The 21,866-nt window shown below is 38.1% G+C and overlaps 3 protein-coding genes and 5 non-coding genes across 9 annotated transcripts; 2 read left to right on the top strand and 6 right to left on the bottom strand.

The window, feature by feature from the left end:
• Window positions 1–347: 347 nt before the first annotated feature.
• Window positions 348–502, bottom strand: LOC147566032 (U4 spliceosomal RNA). Its single transcript, XR_015231589.1, has one exon. It is a non-coding gene; the product is annotated as a U4 spliceosomal RNA (small nuclear RNA).
• A 2,543-nt stretch (window positions 503–3,045) lies between these two features.
• Window positions 3,046–6,455, top strand: LOC147566031 (putative protein phosphatase 2C 27). Its single transcript, XM_086652504.1, has 5 exons — window positions 3,046–3,414; window positions 3,573–4,189; window positions 4,375–4,569; window positions 5,326–5,531; window positions 5,677–6,455. The coding sequence occupies exons 2-5, from the start codon at window positions 3,989–3,991 to the stop codon at window positions 6,233–6,235; spliced, it is 1,161 nt and encodes a 386-aa protein (XP_086508630.1). The 5' UTR covers window positions 3,046–3,414; window positions 3,573–3,988; the 3' UTR covers window positions 6,236–6,455.
• Window positions 6,456–7,171: 716 nt separating this feature from the next.
• On the bottom strand, window positions 7,172–7,288 carry LOC147566030 (U5 spliceosomal RNA). Its single transcript, XR_015231549.1, has one exon. It is a non-coding gene; the product is annotated as a U5 spliceosomal RNA (small nuclear RNA).
• A 1,025-nt stretch (window positions 7,289–8,313) lies between these two features.
• Window positions 8,314–8,430, bottom strand: LOC147566029 (U5 spliceosomal RNA). The gene has a single exon (XR_015231541.1). It is a non-coding gene; the product is annotated as a U5 spliceosomal RNA (small nuclear RNA).
• Window positions 8,431–12,303: 3,873 nt separating this feature from the next.
• Window positions 12,304–12,420, bottom strand: LOC147566028 (U5 spliceosomal RNA). Its single transcript, XR_015231540.1, has one exon. It is a non-coding gene; the product is annotated as a U5 spliceosomal RNA (small nuclear RNA).
• A 1,181-nt stretch (window positions 12,421–13,601) lies between these two features.
• On the bottom strand, window positions 13,602–13,718 carry LOC147566027 (U5 spliceosomal RNA). The gene has a single exon (XR_015231538.1). It is a non-coding gene; the product is annotated as a U5 spliceosomal RNA (small nuclear RNA).
• Window positions 13,719–13,899: 181 nt separating this feature from the next.
• Window positions 13,900–18,149, top strand: LOC147566026 (Pentatricopeptide repeat (PPR) superfamily protein). The gene has a single exon (XM_086652502.1). It carries the CDS (start codon window positions 13,900–13,902, stop codon window positions 15,811–15,813), a length of 1,914 nt encoding a protein of 637 aa, XP_086508628.1. The 3' UTR covers window positions 15,814–18,149.
• Window positions 16,103–21,744, bottom strand: SAUL1 (senescence-associated E3 ubiquitin ligase 1). 2 transcript variants are annotated; one of them, XM_086652501.1, is made up of 6 exons: window positions 21,092–21,488; window positions 20,482–20,602; window positions 19,565–19,746; window positions 18,668–19,282; window positions 18,272–18,581; window positions 16,103–17,914 (listed from the first exon to the last, which is right to left on the bottom strand). In XM_086652501.1, the coding sequence occupies exons 4-6, from the start codon at window positions 19,220–19,222 to the stop codon at window positions 16,335–16,337; spliced, it is 2,445 nt and encodes an 814-aa protein (XP_086508627.1). In that variant the 5' UTR covers window positions 19,223–19,282; window positions 19,565–19,746; window positions 20,482–20,602; window positions 21,092–21,488; the 3' UTR covers window positions 16,103–16,334. The 2 variants fall into 2 exon arrangements, with proteins under 2 accessions (XP_086508627.1, XP_086508626.1); XM_086652500.1 differs by lacking the exons at window positions 19,565–19,746; window positions 20,482–20,602 and having other exon boundaries at window positions 21,092–21,744.
• Between the last annotated feature and the right edge of the window lie 122 nt (window positions 21,745–21,866).

Raw genomic sequence — 21,866 nt, 5'->3', positions numbered from 1 at the left:
ACAAGCATTTGGAGATTTGTAAATATCTAGATTTGAATGCCTCAGACATTTGAGAATCCTCAAATGTCTACAAATGTATGATAGCAATAGAGATATGAGTCATTTAATTAGTCGGCATTTTGAGTTCTAACTACTATACCTGCCAAATTTCATCAAATATGAATTAACTCTATTTAGTCCCACATTTGATAACCAACAACCTCACCCAAAAATTTTCCAATGGGATTAGAAGGCCAATTCCGGCAGTTCCACGTTTGATAAACAACAATCTCACCCCAAAATTTCCCAACGGGATTAGAAGGCCGATGATTCCACAGTTCAAAGTTTTGAAAGATTAGAGTTTGTAGGGCTTTACCCTTGTTTAGAGGGAGCCCTTCCAGAAATTCTCGACGGCTACCCTAAAAGGGAGCCGAGGAGGGGGTTTGGAAATAGTTTTCAACCAGCAATTGACGCGCCTCGGTTAATACCTCACTAGCTGCGTCATTGCCCCAAGCGCAAAGATACCTATATCTTCATACTGTTTTCTTTATTTGTAATCACAATTGTTTCTCTTTTTTGTCCTTCTCTTTCGATGTGGGATTTTGTTTTTCATCTAAAGATGAACTTTGGAAGAATGAGTGATTCCCTATTGTATTTGTAGGTGAGTGGAAACTTGGCCAACTATTTGTTTTAATCTAATTTGATTAGTCGAATTCTTTGGATTTTGACAGTTTAACACATTGTAACGTTGTACAGTATTACGAATTTAATTTTACAGCTGTGTTCTCATTATAAGAATTCCCATTGATGGATCGCGCGATAAGAAAGTCAAGTGTGCTTGTCCAACATCACTAGCAAACAACAATGATGAGGTGATTTGGGACTGAGGCAGGTTGTGTGTTTGCTAAATGATAAGTCATGCTCATGTCTGTTTTATGTTGGACTCCAGTCTAGATGTAGGCACATACCCCAACTCCCAGTAGCCCTAGGCTATGTCATTGGGTGGAAGCCAAAACATTGTTTTGCAATCATTTGCTCCTTTTTTTTGAGTGTTATGAAGTTTTTATTACTAGTAGTTTTTCATGTGGACTTTGTAAGTAATTTTCGAGTCTAATGACTCTGACCAAGAAGGTATACTTTGACATCATCGTTTGAAATATACCATCCCCGTCCGGATATACCGTTTTAAAGTTTTGTTATTATGATTTTCCAGTGTACCAGATATGTTTCAGTTGCCACATGAAAATTATCTCGTTTCTAATTTCTTCATTAAAAGATCCAAAATCGAATACTTTTCTTCTTTTATTGAGAGGATTTCTTCTAAAATGAAAATTAGAAGGACAAACATTTGTTTAAGCCTATTAAAATAGAAATGATCATCTCTTCTTTATCAGCTACGCCTCCATACCACTTCTCTTGTTTTAGGAGTCCCCAAAAGATCTATCAATGCATGATAACTCTTCAGATATCGTTTTGTTGCTTAAAGCTTGGAGTTCTTTGGCCAAACCTAAAGCTAACGATGGTTTAGGGTTTTGAGTTTTTCTGCCGACAACACTATCCTTGTGTCTAAATTGTCTGGAGGCTCACAAACTATTTCCTCAATACATAGCATTATGGTTATTGTCTGGAGTCCAAAAAAAAACATTATGATAATCACATTAACATTTGATCTAGTAATTGGCGTCCCCAGTCCACTTCTCTCATCAACAATACGCGTTTCTTAGATTGTCAATTCTTCCCAGTAGAACGGGGCTTGCCTTTTGAAAAATGTCCAAGCCTCTGAAAAGGTGTCCGTGAATTTTAATCATATTGTTGGATTCACGGCACTTTCTCTCTTTGTGAACCAGAATAAGTGGCAATCCTTGAATCTCATTTCACGACAAGATTTTCGGTTTTCCTATCACCAATGTCGTCTTCTATAATTAGAGATTAAACCTGGGGCTTATAAACTTGGTGATAATATTTTTTTGAAAGAAAACGGTAGAAATTAAAGATTAAACATAGGACTTGTACCAGTTAATAATCCTATTTGTCAGCACGATAAAGAAACATTGACTTACCTCTACGTAAGTCGTAATATTTGGCATTTGATACATCATAGATGTGATAAACTCGATAACTGCCCACTCAAACATTAACACACCGGGCCTATAGCCCAACAAAGACAATGGCCTGAAACCCAACAACTTCTTTTTTGGAAGACGACTGCGATCTACGTACGTCGTGATATTTGGCATTTGATACATCATAGATGCGATAAGCTCGATACCTACACAATCCAATTCAAATAACCAAAGATTTCACCTTCTCTGAGATTCGAACCTGGGACCTCCAGGGATTTCTGGAGTTTATGTCAACACCTTGGAACCACTTGGGCTACCAACTGTTGACAACTTACCTCTCATTTCAGTGTAACTTCACTCGCGTCGTTCTTTTTTGCTATTCCTACGGGTGTCTCCATTACTCACATTGATGTCACCTCCATGATTTAATGGATTAAGCTCGAAAAAAGGTAACTATTTTTTACTTTTCTCTCCAAGTGTTTTCTGGATCACAGATGCTTTGTGAATAGCTTGGAATTAGGGAAAACTAGGTGTGAATGCATTTTCAAGGTGGTTCCAAATCCTTCCACAACTATTCACATAATACAATGTGGTCAACTTCTTCAACGACAAAGAAAAAAAGCAATATAATTTGATCCATACACAAAAATATACCACCAACTCATGGACCCATAGGGCTCTAGCTTGATGGAAACCACCTAACCTTTGGTTCCTTAGAATTAATTTGATTTCTCGATTAAATCAGTAATTGAATGTTTAGGTATTGAGCTAACATCTACAGGTTCGTGGGTTCATTCAGAACACACCTTGGGCATACATGCATATGTGTTTTCTCACTAATTAAATCCCGTTCGTCCTAAATCAGTTAGTTGTGGAATTAAATTAAAATGGTGTTCAACTTGTCACACATTACACACGAGACAAGTAAATATTTTGAAATCTAATTCGAGATTTCTCGGTTAGATTTCATCTTAAATACGACTAGATTAGATAGAAATAGGTCGGAATAAATGGCTCTCAAGTTCTCAAGTACATGATTGAAGTAGTTAGAGAAAGAAAGATATTAGTTTGAACGGTTAAGAAAAGCCAGCCAAAACCTAATCTCAATCATCCCAACGGTTACACCTAAAAATCTAAAACTCATCCATCCGGTCAACCACAATAATTCTCTAATCGCTTTAATCGACACGCGTCAGTAAGCACGTCTTCTTCGACATACACGATCCTCACCCGTAAGAACCTGGAATCGCCGGTTCCTTTTCAAATCCATTTTTTTGTTTTTCTCTTCATCCCTTTAAACGTTTCTCTCTCTCTCTAAACGGAGAGATCTTAATTAGGGTTTCCGATCATTACATGTTGAAGCAAAATCAAGGCAAGTTTTTTTCAGTACGACTATTTATTATTGATTTATGAAAAATGTTGGTCCTTTTATTGTTTCCTTTTACGTAATTGTGGAAGATAAATCGAAGTTAATAAGAATTAATTAGTTAAAATTCGAAGAGATTTGATGACTTCTTCTAGATTTCTTAGGTTAATTTGTGAATTTCTGATGATTTAAGTTTTGGAATTTGGTGAATTACGCGAGATCTCGATCTGAATTAGCGTGAGATTGTTAATGAAGTTTATTAGTATATGAAATCTTGAGATTTGGGAATCAGTGAGGATCATCTATTTAGTAAACATTGAATTTCAAGTACAATGTGTTCAATTATGACTTAACAAAAATATGATACCACAAGGAACTGCATTTGTTGAAAATTAGGGTTTCATGGATTTGGGATTTGTTTGAAAACTTATTTTGCTTCAGCTGGATAGATTATTAGTAGTTATTTAGGAGGGTTATGAGTGTATAATTCGGAAATTTTTGCTCGTATAAGCGGATTCGAGGAAAGACATTTTGGGGTTTTGTTTGGAAAGTGACTGAATTTATGTTTTGAAGAGTGAAAATGGCAGCTGGAACACACTTTTCGCCACAGTTTAGTGTATTAGAAGGTGGGTACAGTAAAGACAGTACGAGTTCCATGGAAGATGAGAGTTCTGAGTGTCTTGATAGCTTGAAACAAGCAAACGCTGGGAAACCCCCAAGACACCTATCAGTCATGAGGCATTGCACGAGCTCTACTAAGTTGTCTTCGGTTTCTGAACTGGTTAGTTATCTTGATCAACTCACCTCATTGTTAAAATATTTCATTTTGAAATCCCCGATATACATGAATTATGTTGCCTTGATTTTCGTCACTTATATGTTGTAGCGAAGAATATTTTCATTTTGATGGGTTTCACGCTCAATTGTAATGTAGTTTTGGTTATGTTTCTGTCTAAATCGATGCAGGAGGCAGAAATTGGAAATATTTGCTTAACATCACCACCAGATATAAAATCAGGGTTTTTGCCTATATTTCGTTCTGGGAGCTGTTCTGAGATAGGACCAAAGCAGTACATGGAAGACGAGCACTTATGCATAGATAATCTCGTTGAACATCTCAATGCATCTGCCGGCTTTCCTTCTCCAGGAGCTTTCTATGGGGTGGGTAACTTGATTTCACTGCTGCAGAATTAGTCCTCATTCAATGATTGATCATTTCTTAAAAGTATATTCTACTACTTATAACGAACATTTTCATTGTCATCGAATCCTTACTGATAAGTAGGTCAACCTTAAAAATGAACATCGCTGGAGAAGTAGAACACTGTTAGGAGAAGTTTAAGAATACTGTTCCATGAAAGCTTGCATGGATCATTAGGGACTACAAAACCATTGGAGCTATTGTTTCTAACCATTGATTTCTTTTATGTTGCATTTTTCCCTGGAAGAAGAATTGTTGCTTTTCTATAAACTTCGTGAAATTAGTCAATGAACTGATAAAGGTTGTAAAAAATCAAAGCAGAAGAGAGCTGCAATCAACTTTCACAAATTTAAGATATAACAAAATTAGCATGAAAAAACACCGTAGTATTTTACCAAAACTTACCATTGGATTATGAAAAGGAACAACTTGTGGTTATGCACGTTGTAGTTATGTAATTAACAAATTTCAACAGTTTATCTTCTTTGTTGGTGGAAGTTGATTACGAATTAATTGAACAAATACTATGCTCAATTGCTCATTGGAGTTGATATAGAATGTATATACTATGGGATACTTCTAATGTCTTGCAGTTGCTCACAACTAATCGTCAAGTTGTCATTAGAAGTGGATTCTGAGTGTCTGACTTTAAATTTAATCAAGTAATCAGAAACTGGTATTAGTCATGAGCTGAGTCTCTAGTTATTGCGTAACAGGTATTTGATGGCCATGGTGGATCAGATGCAGCAGCTTTCATCAGAAAGAACATTCTTACATATATAGTTGAGAATTCTAATTTCCCATCTTCTATTCAAAAGGCCGTAAGGAGTGCTTTTCTGAAAGCCGATGTAGCATTTGCAAACGCCCGTTCTCTCGATAGCTCCTCTGGTACCACAGCTCTGACTGCCCTTATGTTTGGAAGGTAGGAACTAGAAATGCTCACTAGAAGAAATATAAGATAAATAATGTTGATTATAATAGTGTGCCGAATGTAAAATAAATAATCTTGAATTCTAGTTGACCGGTCAGATCAGACTTGCTTATTGTTGATTCCTTTCTCTGAGCAGGACTATGCTTATAGCGAACGTTGGAGATTGCAGAGCTGTACTTGGAAAACGAGGAAGAGCAGTTGAGCTATCAAAAGACCACAAACCAAACTGTACATCAGAAAGGCTGAGAATAGAGAAACTTGGTGGAATCGTCTTTGATGGGTACCTCAATGGGCAACTATCCGTAGCACGAGCCCTTGGAGACTGGCACATGAAGGGCCCGAAAGGCTCGACAGGCCCGTTAAGTGCCGAACCAGAGCTACACGAGAGTATCCTTACGGAAGAGGATGAATTCTTGATTATGGGTTGTGATGGCCTGTGGGATGTGATGAGTAGTCAGTGTGCAGTTACAATCACACGAAAAGAACTAATGCTTCACAACGATCCTGAAAGATGTTCGAAAGAATTGGTTAAGGAAGCATTAAAACGAAACACTTGTGATAACCTAACAGTTGTCGTTGTCTGTTTCTCGCCAGATCCACCTCCGAAAATCGAAATTCCTAAAACTAGAGTTCGAAGAAGTATATCACTAGAAGGACTTAATTTCCTCAAAGGAGTTCTCGACAGTAATGAATAAGGGGTAGTTTACCGGCTTCTGTATAAATGAATATTACTATTGGTGCAGGGTTTTTTCTGAAGCTGCTGCTGGTGCTCTTGGCCATGGCTGACATTGTAGCCAATATCAAGAGAATAAAACAGAAATCTGTAGGATGTAAATTTCTATTTTTGCTTTTCTCTTATTTCCAACCATTTGTATTAACTGAGAATGTTAATTGTATCAATTTCTTTTTAGCAAACATTGCTCTGATACCGGTTCGCCGTCTTTTTTTATTGGAAAACTCGAAGCATTCCATCACTTTTATGAGAAGATTGAAGTTTTTGAATTGTATTCGAAACTGAAGATGATGAGAAAGACAATACAGACTTGTTTGGGGTTTAGACTTCGAATAATGCATTTTGAACCTAGTAATAATTTGAACTTACCGGAATTAGACATTATCTGTAACATCGAAGAGAAGAGAAAACACACCTTAACTGTTTAACGAATTACAACAAGAACGACATGTTTGAAGTTTAAAAAACCCCTTCGCAACAAAAGAAAAACCCGAAAAGTAAATAGAAAGGGTTCGACTCGTGATTCTTGAAGCACGAAGGAAGCTATAAAAACGTGACCTGTCATAATAAGTACCAAACTTTCCAACTACCATTTGCGAAAACCCCTTCGCAACAAAAGAAAAACCTGAAAAGTAAATAGAAAGGATTCAACTCCTGATTCTTGAAGCACGAAGGAAGCTATAAAAACGTGACCTGTGATAATAAGTACCAAACTTTCCAACTACTATTTGCGAGAACTATATCAATCGAACTACTCTTTGCGATTGTTTGACTATTGCTGTGATAAAATGAAACTGAGTATAAAGAAGAGATGCCATAAACTATAACATTACATGCACATGACACGAGAGTGAAAGAAGAAGTCTAATGTAGTCTATTTTCGTTTAAATTTGTTGTGGGTTTTCTTAATCAGAAAACCCTCCAAAAATAGGCGTATGCCACTTGCAGTGACAAGCACACGGTATTCTTTAGTAAAAGGCGAAAGAATAGTTCGCTTTGTGCTTATCACATGGCTGCGTGCTTTTTTATTAACCAGTCCTAAATATTATATATGGAGAATATTGTAGCTACTGTTTTACTACTTAACAATGTGGGACTCTTTTTGTTAAAAGACATTCTTCCTCATTCTACTACTACATCTTTGTAATTAGAATAAATATGATCGTAATAATGTTTTCTTATCGAAATTGATTGGGTCTGAAATGTCAAATAAAACATATCAAATTTGGATTGTGTCTAAAACGTCGAATAAAAGATAGAACGCGTCTAAGGAATTGCAACAAAAATGACATTTTTTAAGCATAATACACCTCTTCGCAACAAAAGAAAAAAAGAAAACCCAAGTACTGATAAAATACGATTGGACCCCAGATCCTTGAAGCATGAAACAAAGCATGAATAATGTGGTATGTCATACAAACCAATTTTTCTACATTCCCAGTAGGCCTAGTCTATATTAAAAGTTGGGAATGTAGGACTTCCTTTCTATTCTTATACTCAATTTGCACTGCCCCTCTTGGCGTTCTTTTCCATTCTACTCGTGTAGTTAATTACCTCATATAAAAATTGTTTATTAGTGCATTTCTTCGTCGAAATAGAGACATCTAAAACGCCTACAACGAAATCCACGTGGTGATTGTCCGACATACTTTGAATCTCGTTTTGGTTGATTGGGAACATTTGTCTTTTCACGGGAGAGACAAACATCTACAGAAATGAAGTATAGCAAAAACTCAAGTAAACTATGCAATAAATGGTGAGTCCGACACTGTCCGCGAAGCCGAAGGGGAGCGCGAGCCTACAGAAACCTTCCAATAAAATATGCTAACTCCCCATCTTGCACACCCTCTCGTTTGGTCTACTCACATTTCTTAGAGCATTGTCATACCTGAATCATAAGTAGGCTTGAAATGGAGACCAACCCCACTAATAACATCAAGCTGCTTCAACTAGACTCGTAATCCAGTTCACACTAATCACTGATTCAGGAGAGTTCGTCCACTGGAACAAAACGAAAACTTTTAATTGAAGTTTGTTAAGGGGTTTCTTATTTAGAAATCCCTCCAAAAATAAGCGTATGCCACTTATAGCAACATGCACACGGTATTCTTTAGTAAAAGGCGAAAGAATAGTTCGCTTTGTGCATATTGCGTGGCTGCGTGATTTGAACTACTTCAACCAGTATTATTATGTATACAAGCTAGAATTGTTAGTCTTGAAATAGTTCCAATGTGGGACTTTATTCTTTTCTTCTAGTTATCCTTGATTCAAATGTTCTTTTTCATTCTACTCTTAGGATGAATGATTTCAAAGTTCAAAAGTAGTTACCAGCGTGTATGCTAGTTACAATGTTTTCTCTTTTAATTTCTCATTACAACAAGTCTACATGACCTGCTTCCTTTAACTCCCACTTGAACCGCCTGTGAGAGAAACAAGGATTTCTCTCTCCACGTGACTGAACAAGTGAGAAGAGAGAAAAACTTGTTTCTCTCACAGGCATTTCAAGTGAGAGTCTGAGGAGGCGAGTTGAGTATACTGTTTGTTCTCATTATGAGTCCAGAAATATTTACATGGGTACAAAATTAATACAAACAACCCTAGCATTATCCATCTTCTTTTTTTTGCGGACGATCTTATTATCTTCGGTAAAGCTTCCTCCCAAAACCTCCAAGTTGTTGTCTTTGACATAATGCAAGAGTACATCCAATTATCTGGCCAACAGGTCAACTTTGACAAACCCTCCATATTCTTTGGAAAAGGAGTGCCTCAAGATATCAGGAATTTGTATACTTCGTCTCTAAAAGCTTCGATCATGCAGAACTAGGCTAAATACCTTGGCTCTTTCATCCTGCAAAAAGGTAATAGAATAGACAGTCATTCTTGGTTACCTGATCAATACACACACTCAGACTCATGTCAGTCCAAAGTCCTGGGGGGCACCAAAAGAGAGGTGAGCCAAGACAAGCGCGCCTACAGAAACCTTCCAATAAAATATGCTAGCACTCCTCCATCTAGCACAACCTCTCATTTGGTCTATTCACATTTTTTTCTTTTTTCTTTTTGAAATTAAATCTTTCATTAAAAGAAATATCGATTTGTCCACAAAGTATAAGTTGTTACAATAGGGGCAAAAAGTAAAGATCTAACTGGAAAGGGGTAAATGTTCGAATTTACTAAAATATAGACTTAAGTTGAATGTGTTGAGTCATGCGACTCGGAATTGCATTCACGTCTGGTAAACTGGATTGTTGCATGGCTAACATGAAGTCTTCCACGTGTGTGAAAGATATCGTTATTAACCTCCACGGGATAGCTTGTGAATCGTCCATAGAAATGTTACCAAAGATTGTGAGTCAGACTCAACTATAAAAGAGAAAAACATAGGAGATTTGCTAGATCTAACCCTGTCTTCATCGCTTGTAACTCACTGTGTAATACCGATTTAGGGCTGAAGCTTCGAACCCTTGTTCCTTATGTGTCTCCTGTCGAATTTTTTGCTATTGCCAATGCTCGTGAGGGGTTGTAAGCTTCGTCAACATTGATTTTGATTACACTTGGGGCCCCAGGAATACATGAAAGAGTCTGTAAATCAACTTGGTTAGTAGTTAACGAGGTTGAAGGAGATGTATACCTGAGTTCTAGGTGTATCATGTTGTACATGTGAAGGTGATTGATCTGTCTTTGACGGAACACGAGCTCATATCTTGCTTTCCGCCATGAGCTCGTACATTAACCATATGCCATTTGCACTATCTCCTTTGTTGAGTAAATTTCATATCGTTGATATTGGGTTTGTATCTATATGACTTCTAAACTCTGGATCAGATAAGTCGATAAAGATTGAAAGCCAGAGCATTCGCCAAATAAATGTAGAACCGTTTTTTGGTTTGAGTCACAAACCACACATGTTTGATTAACTTGACTTATTACCCTTCTGATGTTTGCCACTAACCGTTGTGCAAAACCTTCCATATGAACAGTAGAATCTAAGGTTAAATTTCTATTTTTTCCAGAGCTTGCTCCAAGGGAAATCTTCCTAGTGAAACCTTAATGGAGGTCTAGCTTTGATGGTAGAGTGAAAAGATTTAGTTGAGAACTTACCTGTCTCTGTATTGCATCATACCAGTTTGTCTTCTTGGGTTGATGTAGGTATTGTTAACTCCATAATGGTATCAACTGTCTGGTTGTCAAAATGTTGGTGTAAAGTTGAAAGATTCCATCTTTTAGTAATATATGACCAATAAAATGTGATACCTTTAAGATATGAGGAGGTAATTCAAAAATAGGGGTTGGAGTACGACTTGGGAGAGTTGGTATCCACGGATCCCAAAGGATTTTTATATGACTGTCATCCCCCAATTGCCATATTACATTATCTATCCTTAATGCCATTAGTGACTTCAAGTGAGGTGTTGATACCTTGGGGGTGCTGGTGTTGTCCCAAATGTTGTTATTAGATACATATTTACCTATTAATAGCTTTGCCCATACCGATGTAGGAGGGGCAAGTAAATGTCACCGAACTTTTAACTAAAAGAGGCGTATTCACTTCATCCAATGTTCTAATTCCTGGTTCTCCTTTTTTTGAACTAGTTATTATGTCCCAACTTAGGAAATGTAATTTCGTTTCCTCAGTTGAATGACCCCACGAAAAGCATCTCTCTAATTTTTCGAATTGGTGAATGATGTTTTGAGGAATGTTTTTGGAGACGGAAAGGGCAGGTAGTACAGGAATGTAGGGCAAATTTTATAAGCACTCTTCTACCTACTTGAGTTATCATTTGGTTTTCCACCCAACTAATGATTTTTAGAATTTTTCTATTATTCAAGAATAATTGTTGTTTCTATTACCTGGTTGCAGTATCAGTGAGCCCAAGTAGTTGGAGTGATCATGCATTAGCGGTGCTTGAAGAGTTGCTGCTTGAAGAGTTGTTGTAAATTTGGCGATGACTTCAACTGGACACATGGGACCCAAAATAAAGTGCTGACTTATCAAAGTTAACTAATTGGTCCGAAAAATCAGAGTATAATTTCATCATCTGTTTGATAGCCAGCAAGTCGAAGTTTGTCGCTTTACCGAAGAGAATCAAGTCGTCGACAAACAAGAGGTGTGAGATAGTAGGACAATTTAAGTTTACTTTGTAACATGCATATAATCCTTGTAACTCAAAAGAATTAATGAGAAGAGATAAGGCTGCACTAGGATGAATAGGAAGGGTGAAAGAAGACACCCTTGCTGCCTTGCCTAAGACCACAAGAAGCGTGAAAATTCCCATATAGACCTCCATTAAGTTGAATGTGGTAACGAGAGAAGGTAACACAATGCATAATGAAGCTTAATATGGAGCTTTGGATGCCTCTAGCTATTTAGGCCCGTTCTAGAAATGACCAATTGACCCTATCGTAGACTTTTGCCATGTCCATTTTAAAGGCAAATCCACCTTTTTTGACTGCGAGTTTCTCATAGAGTGCATCAACTCCTGCATTACAATCATCTCGTCTATAATCTGCCTATCTGAAACGAAGGCATTTTGGGTCCAACTTAGGTATTCTTCTAGAAAAGGACTAATTATGCTATGAGTTTCGTGATGAATTTGTAAGTGAAATTGCATAAAGCTATCGGGCGAAACTCAGAAACGATACCCGGAGATCTTACCTTGAGGATGAGGGCAAGTATGGTAAAGTTCATGTTGGTGGCGAAAGTACCTGTGGCAAATGCCATTTGTATAAAAGTAAAACTAACCAGATGACCAGATCAACACCTATTGTGTCCCAACTGTGCTGAAAAAAGTGGCAGGACATCCCATCTGGTTCAGGACTTTTGGAGCTTTATATGACTGTAAAATCTTTATTGGGTGATTTTGAGTCAAATCACTTGGGTGGGCTTATCATGAAAGTGTCCTATACTAGAACCCCAACCCAACTAATAAACATCAAACTGCTTCAAGTAATTGATTTTACTGGCTTTGTAATCCAGTACAAATTCGTCCCCCCGAACGAAATTAAGATTTTTTATTGAAGTTTGTTAAGGGGTTTCTGATTTAGAAAACCCTCCAAAAATAAGCGTATGCCACTTGTAGCAACATGCACACGGTATTCTTTAGTAAAAGGCGAAAGAATAGTTCGCTTTGTGCATATTGCGTGGCTGCGTGATTGGACCTATTCCAACCAGTATGATTATGTATACAAGCTTGAAATGTTAGTCTTTAAATAGCTCCAATGTGGGACTTTATTCCTTTCTTCTAGTGCAAGAACACCTGTGATTCAAGTATGAACGATCCAATAGCGAATGTTGTTTTCTTGTGTTTTTGAGTGTCATTCTTTTAACTACTAGATTTAGAATGAATGATTTTAAAGCTCAAAAGTAGAGCGTGTGTTGTAAAATGACAGTTACGATATTTTTTCGTCGCGATAGATGGTACCTAAAATGCACAGAGAAGAGAAGGATAGATGAGAGAATGGGTCTTATTTATTAAAAGAGTCCCAACAAGGAAGATTTTTTTTTTTGTTAACTGAGTCCCAACAAGGAAGATAGTTGGAAGTTTAATACACCCCTTAGCAACCACATAGAAACAAAAGTAGCGACGACCCGAGGCACAAGTTTACACCTACAACCCATTAGCATGAAGTCCAACAAGAAGCTCCTCTTTCATCGGAAAAAAACAAGAAGCTCCTGTAATAAAATATGCAAGCCCCCTTCTTTGCATGACATACTCATTTGGTTGTGGATCTACTTTCTTGTCTACAACCAAGAGATATCAACATCTTTCTCCCTACAACATTTGGTTGTGATCCACTTTTCTCCATACTAGGTAGAGCTGTCAATGTCCTTTTCTCCAACTTAGCCGAAGTCGGAGACATATCAACATCTTTTCGAATGCAACATACTCCGCCCGGAGAGACGTCTTTTACCTATGGCAGAAGCCTATCCGGAGAGATGTCTTTTACCTACGACAGAAGCCTATCGACATCCTTTTCCGGAGTGCTCTTCGTTTCATCCCTCTGTATAGTGAAAAAAGGCCGAACCAACATTATGTTCTTCGTTTCATCCTTCTGTATAGTGAAAAAAAGCCGAACCAACATTATGTAACACGAAAAAAGGCGGAAAGCCCAACATTATGTGGTCACCCGAATCCGATAAAGGCGTGGCCACAATGGACCAACAGCATATGCTATAGGAGATCCAAAAACCACTACCATTCATCTCCCTTTCTCACTTCAGTATGGTACTATAGAGACATAATAGAGACCCATCTACGATCGACCCAAACACTAGGAAGGGTTCTCTGGAAGCAAGGCCATGAACATTTATTTTAAAATTTGTTAAGGGGTTTCTTTGACAGAAAACCCTCCAAAAATAAGCGTATGCCGCTTGAAGCGACAAGCACACGGTATTCTTTAGTAAAAGGCGAAAGAATAGTTCGCTTTGTGCTTATCGCGCGGCTGCATGCTTTTTTCTAAGTTAATATCATACCATTATTTATACATGATAGAAAAGCCACTCATTCACTACTTCCCGATGTGGGACTTTGTTTTCGTTTTATCTATTCAAACTCTCTCTCACTCTCTTTCTAAATTCCAACTACCATCCAACATTATTGCTAAAAGAAATCTGAATTCATATCCATGACCAAAACAGTTGTTATTTCTCCAAGAATCTCACTTTTCTCTAATACCCATCTTAGATTTCTAGTCAGAAGAATTCAGTCAAAACCCATCTCTACTTCTTCTTCTTCATCGTCCTCAGTTCCTCCAACTCATCAACACATTGCCCATCTCATACTTGAACAAAAATCACATACCCAAGCTCTTCAAACATTCAGATGGGCTTCTAAACTTCCTAATTTCAAACATTCTCAATCCACATATAGAGCTTTGATTTATAAATTATGCATTTTTCGACGTTTCGAAGCTGTCAAGGAACTGCTCGACGAAATGCCTACTTCAATTGGCTCACCTCCTGATGAATCCATCTTTGTTACCATCATTCGTGATCTGGGTCGAGCACGATTGATTCGACAAGTAATTAAAGTTCTTGACTTGGTTACTCAATTTCAAAAGCACCCGTCTTTGAAAATATGTAATTCAATTCTTGATGTTTTAGTTAAAGAAGATATTGATTTAGCTAGAGAATTTTATAGGAAAAAGATGATGACTTGTGGAATACAAGGAGATGAATACACTTTTGGAATCTTAATGAAAGGTCTTTGTTTAACAAATAGGATTAGTGATGGTTTCAAACTCCTTCAATTAATGAAATCTCGAGGAGTTAAGCCTAATACTGTGATTTATAACACATTGATTCATGCTCTTTGTAAGAATGGTAAGATTGGGATTGGAAGAGGTAGAAGTTTGATGAATGAAATGGTTGAACCTAATGAAGTCACTTTTAATGTTTTGATATCTGCATATTGTAAAGAAGGGGATTTGATTCAATCTCTTGTTTTGTTAGAGAAAAGTTTCGATCTTGGGCTTGTTTTAGATGTTATAACAGTAACTAAAGTTGTGGAAATTCTCTGTAACGATAATCGTGTAATGGAAGCTGTTGAAGTTTTGGAAAGAGTAGAAGAGAGAGGCGGAACGATAGACGTTGTTGCTTATAATACTTTGATTAAAGGCTTTTGTAAGTTGGGGAAAGCAAATTTAGGGATGAGATTCTTGAAGGAGATGGAAAGAAAGGGTTGTCTTCCAAATGTGAATACATATAATGAATTGATATCTGGTTTTTGTGAGTCGAAGAAATTTGATTCGGCGTTTGCACTATTAAACGATATGAAAAGAGATGGAATCAACCCAAGTTTCGTTGTGTATGATACATTGATCAAGAGTTTGTGCTCAGGAGGAAGGATCGAAGATGGGTTAAAGATTTTGAATGAAATGGAGGGGACTAGAGGAAGATCAATGACTCAGATTAGTCCTTATAACAGTGTTATTTATGGTTTATACAGGGAAAATCGATCAGTCGAAGCACTTGAATTTCTCACAAACACATCAAGTTTGTTTCCTAGAGCTGTCGATAGGAGTAAGAAGATCTTGGGGTTTTGTGATGAGGGTTGTATAGGGGAAGCGAAGAGGGTTTATGACCAAATGATAGATGAAGGAGGAGTTCCTAGTGCTCTTATTTACGCAAGCTTAATTCAAAGTTTGTGTCGAGAAGGGGACGTTCGAGAAGCTTTTGATATAATGAATGAAATGGTTAGACATGGATATTTTCCTGTTTCGGCGACGTTTAACGCTTTGATTAGTGAGTTTTGTAGGCAAGGAAAAGTGGGAAGTGCTTCAAAGCTCATGGAAGAGATAATGGGGAGAGGTTGTTTACCTGATACAGGTAGCTATAGTCCACTGATAGCTGCTTTCTGTAAGAAAGGTGATTTTCAGAGAGCATTCAAACTTCTTTTTCAGATGGTAGAAAAGGATATAGTTCCTGATTTTTGTATATGGAATTCCTTGCTTTTATGTCTAAATCAAGAACTAAAATGGTCACAAACAGGAATAAGCTCCAATTTGTTAGGCTTCTTAAGTGCTTATTGCCGGAGATGATCTTCTTAGAAGAGAGATTGTTTTTCAGAGATTTGTAGATAAATATATCTGAGATGATTATCGGGTGAACCTCATAATTTCAGTTGAGAAGACAGACTGGAAATGAAGGGATCGATGTGCCAAACGTAAAAAGTAATTGTTGCAGACTTGTGCAAGACAATCTTCGGGGCTGCTAGCAATACTGTCTGTTTCGTCGTCGTTTCTTATAACAGTCTGATGATCGGTATGACAACCTTAATCTTATACAAGCAATTTTCATGGTCATCGACTTCTGTAATCAATCCAAATATAGAAACAAGCGAAAAATCTTCAACACTTACAGATAACAAATGAAGGTAGTTTTACAGATCGAAAAGAATAAGAGATGGGGGTAATAAGGGCTTGTCCATGCGAAAAACTAGAACTATACTCAACCATCATATCAAACTTACACAAATTACACCAGAAAAAGGCAAGAGATGAAATGAGAAACTATCATCAACCACTATTAAGAAGAGGTGAATCACAAAAAGAAAAGAGGCCTAATTCTTTGGAAAGACACCAGAAAAGTTGGGAATCCTATCAACGTGTTTCAGAGCTCGTTCAGCAATCTGCCTCGTCCGAAGGTCGCCATGTCGAAAGGCATCAACTAAGGCATTGTTTACATTTGGATGATCAGAAATTGCATCGGCAATATCCTCAGTCCTCAAAATCCTTTCCACAGCCCAAACTGATCTTTGCCTTAATATTTCTGATCGATTCTCGACTAATAGATCAAGAATCAGATCGAGAGCCGACTCCTCAGACAAGACCTTCACGCCTTCCTCAGCATCAACATCATCGTCTAACAGAGTACTCAGAGCCGCCAGTGAAGCTTCAACAACCTTCACATTTCTGTGATCTAAGCAGGTCACCAACTTTCCTACTGCTTTCCCTTCCAACAGACAAAAAGTTTCCTTGAACGAACAGTTCCCATGGTGGATTCGGCACAATCCAGTTATCACCGGAGGTTTGCTAATGCAAGGGAAAATTATTCCAATACACCCAGGTTTTTGCGGTTGTGGTATTTGAGTCAGATGTTTAGACTCCTGAGACAGATTCTCCAAAGCCATGGCAGACACCATCTGTACATTATCAAGCCCATTCAGCTGAAGAAGATCGGTGAACAATGCAGCGAGGTTATGTTCACGGGCCAGAGAAATTGCATTGGGCTCATCGCCTAAAACAAATGTGAGCCTTGCTAGGACCCGAACGAGCCCCTCCAGATATGGAGTCATGAATCGGCTTCCCCGGGTTTCACCTTGCCGGAACCGGACCAACCTGGAGATGACTACCTCAAAGGCACCTTCATCAATCAGATGCCGAGTGAGGCCTGTATCCATCTCTGGAAGGTCAGCGAGCATACCGACAGCTGCAGCTTGCTCTTCCATGAACCCGTCCGCCTCTGAAATGACTTTGATCAAGCTGCTCAGTTGACCTGCAGTTCCACAGAGAGCATCGGCAAGTTCTGCACCCATGTGGGGAGAGAGATTCTGAAGGAGTTTTATTGAAGCAAAACGGAGATCGTACTGTGGAGCTTCAATGAACTGAATCAAGCTGATCATTGCACCGGAGCTTTTGACGGCTGAAACGACATCGAGCACGGTGGTGGAATAACTAGTAAGCCCAACAAGAACCTGGAGAAGCTTGCACTCAATGGCGGGACCTGTGTTGCTGATAAGATGAAGTAAACTATGGATGATTTCTTCAGAGACTAGTGTCTGGTGGTGATCTTGTCCAAGTGGGATTGACTCAAAATCATAGCCTGAGTTGACAATGTTGGAGAGAATAGTTGCAGAGATCTCTTTTAGCTTCATAGGAAGTTGATTTGCCCCAACAGTGAAAAGGTTCTTGACTAACGGAGGGAGTATTCCTGCTTCCTGTATCAACACCTTGGCACTCGCCTCACAAGATGAAATCTGGTTCAGTGCCTTGAGAGAAGCCTCTCTTAATTTCTTGTCTCCGCCTCTCATCATGTTGACCAGCGATGAACCCACTCTCCCAGCAACAAGCACTTTCACATCATTACTAAGAACCAGCTCACCGAGGAATGTGGCCAGTTTCAACTTCGTCTCAGGAGAACCTGCATCGGATCCAAAAGTACATTTTTAGCAGAAGTAGACTTTGATGAAGGATTAACAAATAAACGGAACACTTATTCTAGATAAGTTAGGATCCTACACTAATCAACAATCCTGGTGAATTTAAAAATTGGATCCAAGTATGATGCATGCCTCAATGAACACCAAGAACCACTCAGTACTTTGTAGTTATAGCTTGTTAAAGTTCACCCGTTTATGGAATTTCGTGAATCTTCATTTGAGTTTGTTTCAGAAGGTTGATTTGAGATAGAATGGATACACTACGGTCAACAAATACCAAGAAAACAAAAATATGATGCGACTTTAACAAAAAGGACCATAAAGATAGGGGGAGGCACCTGTAAGGAGCAATTCGAGAAGGGGTTGCAGTCTACCGTTCTCAGCCATCTGCAGCACATTCTCTTCACATTTTTCCATATTCTCTAAAGTTTTATCTGCTCTCTCAACTGCCAAAACATTCTCAGAGGTGCTGCTTGCCATTCCAAGTAATATAAGAGTTGCTCCATTGACCATGCCTATCTTTTGACACAGATTTTCGGACTTTGAGAGCTCGTACAGCAAAGCCACTGCCTCCTCTCTCTCCGTGGAGTGCTCCTGAGACAAGAGCTTCACAATCGTACGTATAGTATCTCCTTCACCAATTACCTCCTGCAAAAGAACAATTTAGAACAAAATCTCAATTGCCTCCATAAGTGTGCAAATCAACAAAGAAACACGGAAAACCTGGGGATAACCTTGTTATCTGCATCCTCCTCTGCCACAACACGAAGAGTTTCCAGGGCTTTAGAGCGAACTCTACGGCTGCTTCTCTTTAACATATCAATTATCCTTGGTATTAACTCTTCACTACGGATTAGATGCTTATTTGATCTGCTGTTCTGGCAGATGTGCTGGATAAACTTCAAAGCTCGCAAAATATCATTTTCTGAACTGCCCGCTGTCAAGGATCTATGAGCAAAATCACGCTGAGCAGCTTCATTCCTTGCAGCCCATTCTTCAATCGTGCTTCGTAAACCTATATTAGGGTTCATATCAGTACTTCTTAATTCTCTCAGACTCAAAGGGCAGACTAGCCTCCGTCCACTCTCTTTGCATTCCTTGAACCACTTCTCAACAGCATCTCGTTCAAATGTTTGGCCATTTTCTAAGGTAACAGGGTCACGCATAATTTGTTTTGTTAAAGGACAAATGAATGCATCATAAATAGGTTCGAAATGTATTCTCTCAAGGTGATAGCTCTCGTCTGTCTGACTACCGGCGTCAAAACTTTCATCCCAGCTGTCTGTCATCTCCTCTTGAAAACCACAAGCGAGTTGTATGAGATTGTTTTTCACAGGTAAATGTTAGTCCTGGATTCAATGAGGTTTGGAAGATGTCAATGAAAACTTTCTGGGAACGATAAGAATGAAATTCAAATAAAAGAACATCTGTTTGAGTCTAACTTCACCGGACCAAGATGGCCAGAATACATCATTAAATATTACCCAATATGTGGAAATAAAACAAGTAAACTTCATAAAGTCAACCACCTCATCTTGCAATCAAACATCTCACAAGCAAGATGTCTCACCAGAAAAAGTATTGAGGAAGTGAATAAACTGAACTCAAACAACATAGAATTAATTAAGTACCGGTAAAAGAATAGCAATGCCAGCGGGAGGGACACTAGTGTAAAAGTAAAGAAGAGAATCAAGTTCCAACAAACAGTAGAAAAGTTAATGGCGGAGGTACAATTAGCGACTGCTTGGAAATTACACTGGTACAATTGGCCAGCGACCTCTAAATTGTTTGAAGTCAGAGCTTGTACAACCTCCTGAAGACCAGAAAAGGAGATTGGAAAACACAACAAAATGTAAGCCATTAACTTACTTTTAGTACGCTTTCATAGTAAACAGTTTTATCAAGTCTCTCACTCTCCCTAACTCCTTTTCTCCGTGATAGGTGAGTAATTTGAGTTCATGGATCTACTCAGGCGATAGTCAATTCAGAAAGTTTCTATGAACCAATATTTCTACACTAAATAGTGGTCAGTGGACTAACTCCTCCCTGCCCAGTCCCCACTCGTCTAAAATCGCAAAAGAACCGAAAAACGGTTGAACCTGTTATATGGTGGGGGTCAAATGTGAGTTAATGTTTGGATAAAAGTCTTAAAGGCTACTGCCACCCTACTTTGAAGGAAGCTCCATAGCCATTCTTCCGGGTCTTAAGGAAGAAAATGCAGCTTGGCATTAAATGGATGGAAGTAAATTGGGCAACCAATTTAATTCTCTCTTTCTCATCCAGATGATGGAGTGCTATAAATAGCCTCCCTCATTCATCAAATTGATCATCCCATTCTCAAGTCTCTTCTGTAAACTTAAGTGAAAGAGTAAGAGAGAGTGTTGATCAAGAGAGTTGTATAAGTGTTAGGGTAAGAGAGTTGTAGTGAGATTTTGTAACCGGAGAGTGCACTGGACTTTGTGTACAGTAACTTGGGTAAGTAGTAACTTCATATTCATAGTGGATTGGCTTGGTACGACTGAAAAAAGACGTAGGGCTTGCTTCGAACCTCTATAAATCTTGCGTGTCATTGTTCTTTATTTGCTTCGTGGTTATATTGTATTTATTCACCATTGCATCCAAGATTCTGAGTTTCCGTATTAGAGAAAAACTCTAAGTAGACTGATCACCTATAAGAAGTGGCTTATTTTCTCAACAGAAACATGAGCTAGAATTCAAACTCCCACCGACATAGGTGGACAGACTTAAATATAATTCGTTGTGAGACATTTCTACATTCAAATTTACCACATTTCATCCGTGGTCTATCAAGAAAAAAGATAGAACCAAGACTATCCGAAATTTCGTATGATTCTCAAAAGAGGAGAGAAATGACAGAAAGTTATAAATAAGATTACTCTACTAAGAGACTCTAAACTTCGTAACCATCGATTTTAGCTTCTAAACGGATTACCTAAACATCCTTATCATTTCCAAAACCCTAGCAAGTAATAACCCACTATAAGATAACACAAACTATCATAACAAATCAACCTGATTATTTCTAAAAAAAAGAAAATAACCATTTTCACTTATTAAATTGTACTAAAAGTTTCACCTAATTGAATTAGATTGAAAAAAAAGTAGTTTTAAGAAGTTAACTGAAATTAGAAATATACCTTTTCTGGTTAGAATTTTGAAAAGAAACCCTAGTTCCAAATCAAGTAGACCACGTGCTCCATTTGAACTTCTTAAGTAACTTGACCCTCTAGAGATTGAATTAAGAAAATTAGGGTTAGGGTTTGTCTGGGGTTTTGATGATGTTGAGTAAGGAGATAAGAAGAAAAAGAAATTGAGAAGAAAAAAGAATAGAGAGAAGGGGAGATGATGATGATGATGATGGTGTATAAGACAGGGAGGGAAAGGGAATGATTGAGTGAAAAAACAAAATTGAATAACAAAAGAAAGGAGGAAATAAGAGAGAAGATGAGAAAAGGTTGACTCTCTCTCTCTCTTTCTCTCTCTCTCTCTAAGATAGTCATCGTTCAATGCCAACAACCATCACTGTCCAAATCTAGAGAGAGAAAGTGACGGAAGGTAGTAATAGTGTGGAGCCACAAAGCCAGTGGAACAAAATTGTCGACACGTTCTATAAACGCCCTGATAAATAGCCATACGCACTACTTCTACCTATAAACCCAACACAAATTTAGCCTAAAGGAGGGCGCCAAAAGCGTTAAAGTGAATCGCCTTTAGAACTTCCCTTGTTTGTTTAACCCTTTTTGGTTGGTAGGGCGCTTCATAAATGGCGCCAAAGTAAACGTCTACCGGCGAAGTCAATTCGATTTGCTACATCGAATTTATAGTTTGTTAGGTGACGAAGGCAATCTGATCCATACACGTAAGCACATTCTTGTCCTTAGTATGCTTACGTGTATGACTACGATTGCATAA

Source organism: Eschscholzia californica, unplaced genomic scaffold (assembly GCF_041429995.1).
Source record: "Eschscholzia californica isolate CP2 unplaced genomic scaffold, dmEscCali1.0.p SCAF_1, whole genome shotgun sequence".
In the NCBI taxonomy this organism is placed as follows: Eukaryota; Viridiplantae; Streptophyta; class Magnoliopsida; order Ranunculales; family Papaveraceae; genus Eschscholzia; species Eschscholzia californica.
Note: the sequence above shows the minus strand (reverse complement) of the source record. Positions and strands in the feature narration are given on the sequence as shown.